The following is a 7036-nucleotide window of genomic DNA, read 5'->3' as shown; positions in this document are numbered from 1 at the left end:
ACATTTTTAGATTGCAAAGCAACTGTTAGGACATCTAAGCAGTCTCCTCTCTTTTTCCCTTGCTGCCAGGTGCTAAGGAACACCTGAGCTACTCCTCCAGGTGAGACACCTGTGGCAGGTGTTAGTGGTAAGCAGATGCTCCCACCTGAGGGGTACCTGTCTCCGACATGACCCTTGGTAACCCTGGTAACGACCCCATGTGCTCAAAGGCCAGCCTGCCCTCCTCCCCTGTGACAACAGAGATGAAATGTTGTTATTAACAATGGTAGGACAATTTCTAACCCAACACTGTTTTCACCAACACGGCCTGGAAAGACACAATCTACTCTTACCATGCATAATTTCATCAGGTCGGCAAGAGACTGTACAAGTAGATTCTTTATTCAACAAACCGTGCATTTTTTAAAACACTGTAGCAGTGACAACTAGGTACAGTTACAAATCAGAACCAGTGATTGAATGTTGCAATGAAGAAGTTGTCATACAGTCACCAAAACATCACCAGAACCATAAATAAACACACACACACAGCACCTGGCATATACACAAGAAAAGCAATAAAAAAGATTTGCTTTCTTTCTATTTCAAGCATCTAAAACTGAAGTCTACTAATAGCTCTATTGATGCATAGACAGTTGCTGTGGTTAGTTGAGCCTACATACTACAAGTACACTTCAAGCAGGCTATACTACACTGTAAACTAAAAGATTCCTCAGGACATTGACTTCTACTTGTAAACACCTCTTAAGTGCTAGCTCTCCCTTCACTGTGTAACAGTTGGGGGTTTATAGGTGCTACCAACTGACCCAACCAATGGGTCTAGACCTTTTAGCTCACTCAGTCAGAGCGTCTGACTGTGGCCCGGGAGCCGTGAGTTCGAATCCGGCCCGGGACCAAGGGGTTTTTATCTGTTTCTACTGTCTCCTCCTGGTTTCTTACAACTGATTTGTGTACAGTACATACATTGTACATATAATACTGGATGGTTTTTTTTAAACCTTTGTTTATTCATGAGAAGCTTAAATCGGCCGACAGGCTGCTTTTCATTGAGGTCACGAGGGAAGAGAAAGGCAGGTTGAATATCTAATATCTCTGTTCACACAAAAAATACTAACTTAAGTGACTTTGATTGACACAGCACCCAAGGACTTTCCAGCGCTCTCTAGCTAAGTTTCTTTTTGATGGCCTCTGTTTTAGAGGCCCTTGACTTGATCATGTTCTTATGTTTTTGCTGTGTTAGAAGTAGGATTATGTATTTCTTTGTGTGTCTTACCTGTGAGTTTTGTAGCTGGTGTCCTTGTTATTATCTAAGTCCTCTCGTTTTGGTGGCATTGCAAGTAATCCAATTTGATTATGGGTAGTTTACAGAGATGTTTGTCCATATGCCACTCAAACGTGAGGAGCCTGTCTGCTAACGATTATATTAAACTTCACGAGCTTGAGACAATCGCCCTTGAAGAGAAATATGATATTATTGCTTTGTCTGAAACATGGTGCGATTTTACCATTCCCGATTCGGACATTTCTCTCGCTTCCTACCAAGCCCCCATGAGACGTGATCGAAATCGGCATGGTGGTGGAGTCGCACTATATGTATTGAACTCTGTACCTTCGAAAAGAAGGAATGATTTAGAATGCAACTCGTTTGAAACAATTTGGTGCGAGGTAGAGGCCAACAATTGGCATGTGTTTATATGTGCTTGTTATAGGCCACCTGGTCAGAGTGCGGAAGAACGCAATGCATTTATAGAACACCTGCAGCAATCCGCAGACATTATCATGACCAGTCGCCCCACTGATAAAACAGCTGTAATCATTGTTGGTGACTTGACACAAACAACGTCACCGACAACACTTTATGTTCAACCATTCTCAGGGGTAACCCCTCATTGTCGTTTGTCAACAACTGTAACATATTTGATGCGGTTTTCAACTTTATTTTGCAGACAGGACGTTTTGTTTGATTTAGTTGATTCATTTTGATTTGTACACCAGCCTACTATGTACCCTTGTCATTTCTTATTATTATTATTACTTTGTTTTATTGTATCCTTTTATGTGTGAGGAGAGGGCTGAGATAAGTTTTATAACTTTTTGCCTCATCCTCGGAAAATAAATGTGAATAAAATAAAATAAATAAACTTAAGTGTTCTCCTGTACATATGCATGTAGGTACGAATTACCAACAGTATGAAGAAAAATTATAATTGTTAAAGAGGTGTTCACAATACAGTCTGTATACAAATGTACATGTAGGTTGGCTCCAGGCCCTACAGAACACTGTTGAAGATGGCTCTGACCACGTTACCACGTGCCAAGCACAAGACCACAAAACACTGCAAAATGACACACATGAGACACAGCATGTGACACATTGGCAAAACCAAAAGCACGTGTCTGTGTACATGTTTAGCGTCTCAAAGGAATGCAGACATGAAATGAGCACAAAGCACTGTCTGAGCTACAGATGGATACACAAGTGGCAATCACTGTTAAAGTATAAGAGAGTTGTGGCAAGACCCTTTGATCAATGGTCACATTTGTGGTCAATGAGGGTGTGTGACTCCATATCTGTCTAAACAAAAACTTGATCCCCAAATCAGATACAGTTTATGAGGGTGTGACAGATTTGTTATTTTTGACATTTTATGAGCATATTTGTTACATCATTTGAATGTCAGTAATGATGACATTAGAATGAATCATTACTGACATTCAAATGTCATCATGACAGTTATTTGCATAGCAACATCTTGTGGCAATTTTTTTCCACAGTCTGACACCGCTGCACAACTGCTTAACCTTCTCCCTGCTGGCTAATCCTATCCTATACAATGCCAATACAAATTTGGTGCCAAATGGCTACCTTAGCAGGCTGAAGGTTAAAGGCTTGAGACTTTTTTTTAGAAGGATCATCCTTTTAGTCGACCGAAAATTTCCAGTCCAGTCCCCCAGTGATTTGGTGTGATTGCAACTTAGTGCAGGGGTTAGTGTGGGGGCAGTATGACAGTATGCAGCTCTACTCGGTCTACACATATACAAGTCAACAGCTTGGGTTCCTCTCTAAGCCACCAAAGCACTCACCAATCTTTGTTAAGTCTCCCAGTGAGCTGCTATAGGCTATGGCATGAGGGAAAGGAAGAATGGAGAGTGAGTTCAGGTACTAGCTGTTTCAGGCAGCATGAGAAAGAAACAAGACTTGTCGTATGTCGTATATAGAGATCACTAATAAGGAAAGAAACTATGGATGGAGTAATAGAAACTGTATATCCAAAACCAAACCAACTGTTAATGGTAACTGGAACTGACTGGATAAATGTGCTGAATGTATCAAAGAAGTTAAAGTTCATGCTCTACTACACTACCGGTAAAATTACTTGAAGTACAACTATATGTATTACTCATTATAAAATGTACTTCAATAGACAGATTTATTCAGTCAAAACTATACAGAAAAGTTCTCTGTTAACTAGAAAGGCCAATATTTGCTTTGGAGCAAATACAGCGATGGGTTCACCACATTTTACGACATGGCAGGGAAAGAATGGGAAACACAAGGGAAAACAATGATTTACATTGATATAACTATAATATGAAGTAAAATACAACTAAAACAACAGTTGGATAGCTATTCCCTACTTTATTGGTTAGGATTTTTAATTGCATAATGCAAACTGTTGATTTTCAAAATAAAAAAAAACGTCCATGCCCGGCATTCCAATGCTGGAGCAGGAAAGCTTGAAATACCTACCAAAACACTTGAATACAGACATACTGTCAGTATGGAAATGATCTGTGCAGGTGTTAATCAAGTTAAATCCCAACAGCCAATCAGCAAGAAATGCTCTGTGCAGGTGGAAATGCTCTGAGGAGGTGTTAATCAAGTTAAATCCCAACAGCCAATCAGCAAGAAGAATAGAGGAAAGCTGCATGCCTATTGGTTGATGCCCTGCATTCCATTGTGATGACTCATGCCCAAACGTGGTAAACAAGGCACACTAAGTACAGTAATACATTTGCTATAACACAGCCAAAAAACTCAAATAAAACCATTCTAAAAGCCTGTATCACAATAATTTAAAAAACGCCTAGGGGTATTTGCCCACTGTACCTCCATACCAAATTTCAGGACCTTAGGCCCTAAAATGAAGAAGCTGAATCCATTTAAAAAATGGCAGGAGAAGAAGGAGAAGGAGAAGAAACATCAGAAAAAGCAATATGGTTTCACCACACCACTTCGTGGTGTGGTGAACCCATAATAATTGATACCAAAAATACTACTGGGTCTAGCAGACTGTTGTAGCTGTAACCCACTCAGTGGATGTGTAAGTGGACCAACTGAATTCAATCTCCTTCAATACCAAACAAACATGGACTTACCCAGTGCTAAGAGTGCATCTCTAGCAGCTCGCTTCACATCATCCACATCAGACTGACATAAGTACAGCAGACTGTCCATGCTTTCTCTGGCCTGGAAACACAAATATCAGTTGTGAGAAAGTAATCTTGAACCGTCTCACTGAAGAACTATGTGTAATCTTCCACTGGTTGCGTAAGAGAGGGCAGACACCACATGTATGTACAGTATTTATTTACATGTTCATTGTACCAGGGAATTCCCTCAGCTCTTTTTAACATGTACAAATAACAGTGGTCCACCGCTTAAAGCCCTGTCCTGAGGACTGTGATCCTTTCCAAGTAGCATGCTTGTTGAAAGAGTGACAACAGCCACAATTCAGCAACTCCCAACATCATGATCCAGAGGCTGAGTTGTTATAACCACTGGACGTCACTGCATTCTACAGTACTGTCAGGGAATAGAGCCTTGACACAAGTAATCCTCCAAATTATGAAATCACTGGACTTTTAAAAATTTCCTAGAGAGGTAAGCTTGCATGACATCACCTTCATACAACCCAGTGCAGCACATCCGGCACTCCTGATGTTTGGGTCTTTATCCTCCAGACATTCCAGGTACAGAACAAAGGCCTACAAGGGGAAGAGAGCTCTTATATGAAATATTCCATCACTGTATAATCATCATGTGCATGAGGAGCATGTCAGCAGAACGTACTACACCTTGGATGTTTTGACCGTACCACGGTTTCTGTTGGATGTTTGGCTTGCATCAGAATTTTGTTCATTGCATAAGATATCTTTTGTAACTGTAGATGGGATGTCATACGTGAACATGACCGTAGATGATACATTCTGTAGTAGAAGTGCTATGCATGTTACATTCTGGATTATGTGCAAGACAGCAGTATGTTCTACGGACATGCTGTGGACATCACCATCATAATACTAGTAGCTTCCCAAGCTCCTACAGCTTTGAAACCCCTAAGTCTGTCTAAACAGTTGTCTTTTCTCTTCTTCCGCTGGTCTTGGAACCCAAAGGAAGAGAAAAAATGATGTCACCTGCCGTAAGGCGAATGTTTTTCCGTACTGTTTCCAAGTAGATAACCTGAACTGTATGCATAGGCTTTATATGAGCAGTTCTGTTTTCCAACATGTTTTCAGTGTCCAGCTACATGTATTTACAAGAACCAGGAACAGAGTTAGTAATATAAAAAAGCAGTGAATGGTTACCCCAACACCAAGTCCAAGGCATGTTAGAAGTTAGAGGTGGTGAATTGGAGCAACACTGATTCAAGCTTAGCTCTTCATTAAAACAAGTAGTTCTCAATAGCAATGTGTCTATACAACAATAGGGTTCATTCCACTTTCTATATAAGAAAAATCACCAGAAAATTGGCCATGAAAATGAAGCTTTACTGTGGCCCTGAAATCCCTTTGGGTGCCTTTAATATGTGCATCTAGTCCATGTGAAAGCTGCACCAGTGCATCTGTACACCAGTCCTACTCTACAGGTAAGTGCCACACTGTTAGTGTTCCCAGCAACACCCAACAGCAGGGTAGTCAGACTCACGAGTTCCTCAATTTCACCCTGCTCATTCTCTTCATGATCATGCTGTGAAAAATGGAAATGTCTCTTCCATAAGTGTCTCATCTATAACTACAGCAAATCTTTATTGTTTTTATTATAATTGTAGGTTTTTAATCATTCAGACTTACTACTTGTCACACATCATGAAAATCTAAGTCATGCAATGTATCGTACATGTGTGGGACACTAAGGGAGATTTGTTTTCTTACAGTTTACCTGCAGGTCTTGTAAATAATTAAATACATTTATGCAATTCATGATAAAATGTCTATGGGGGTTTCTGATTGGCAACGTAGCTAATGACTTGGTAATATAAAGCTATCACTGTGCAGATCCACATGTCTTGCTGCCATTCAACACAGATTATCAACAGCTGGTTGGAGTTTGAACTGTGCATGTGCGAGGTTGAATTTGAAGGCCCCCAAAAACTCAGGGGCTTTCAACTTTGAAATATTACCCACAATGAAACACACTGAGCATGAACAGTTTCAATTATGAACCAGCTTACTGCATTAAATGGTTTATGACCAAATCATCACAGCTAGCAAAGGCCAATGTGTTTGGCATCCAAAGGCATCTGACCAAGACGACCACACAAACCTTTTCCCTGTTGGCTCCCCCACTCTTGGTACAGATGGTATTGATACATGAGGATGCAGCGCTGGTGAGTTTAGGGTTGGTGTCCAGCATCAGACCCCCCAGTGTGTGTAGGATGGCCTTGCTGGGGAGAACTCCGCTTTTCCCGATTTTCTTCACTGCTTTGATGGTCTGCTCGTGGTTGGAAGACTGCAGGGTGTGGATGGTTGTCACTGCAGGGAGTTACACAAAAAAATTCATTACCTGTAAAACTTTTACAAAGTACAGTATACAGATCTCAATTAACTTAGTTTTCAATGCATTTTATATGCAGTTTTAATTTGTTTATTTCTCATGCAAACGTTTTGTAAATTGGGAGTAGTCAGCTGTGTTCCAGGTGTGGTTGTGAGTAAATTTGACATTGAAAGGTAGGTGTGACCAACCTTGGTTGATTGGTGGTTGGGTGAAGGTTCTAAATGTGTGACGGACATTAACTCACATTCTATGGCGAGC

General features: G+C 40.6%; 1 protein-coding gene across 17 annotated transcripts in view; it reads right to left on the bottom strand.

The window, feature by feature from the left end:
- Positions 1–6: 6 nt before the first annotated feature.
- Positions 7–7036, bottom strand: part of LOC109464392 (protein FAM65B-like) — a 47225-nt gene continuing 40195 nt past the window's right edge. For 12 of the 17 annotated variants that reach the window (XM_019761345.1, XM_019761343.1, XM_019761351.1 and 9 more), the window contains 6 exons: positions 6548–6756; positions 5930–5971; positions 4906–4989; positions 4381–4471; positions 3085–3120; positions 7–228 (listed from right to left, as the gene is read on the bottom strand). In XM_019761345.1, coding sequence (XP_019616904.1) covers positions 122–228; positions 3085–3120; positions 4381–4471; positions 4906–4989; positions 5930–5971; positions 6548–6756 — 569 coding nt within the window. In that variant the 3' untranslated portion in view covers positions 7–121. The other 5 variants (XM_019761360.1, XM_019761358.1, XM_019761354.1 and 2 more) reach the window with 4 other exon arrangements.

Source organism: Branchiostoma belcheri, unplaced genomic scaffold, assembly GCF_001625305.1.
Source record: "Branchiostoma belcheri isolate BF01 breed outbred unplaced genomic scaffold, Haploidv18h27 scaffold138, whole genome shotgun sequence".
NCBI lineage: Eukaryota > Metazoa > Chordata > Leptocardii > Amphioxiformes > Branchiostomatidae > Branchiostoma > Branchiostoma belcheri.
The sequence above is the reverse complement of the archived record's forward strand: the minus strand, read 5'-3'. Positions and strand labels throughout refer to the sequence as shown.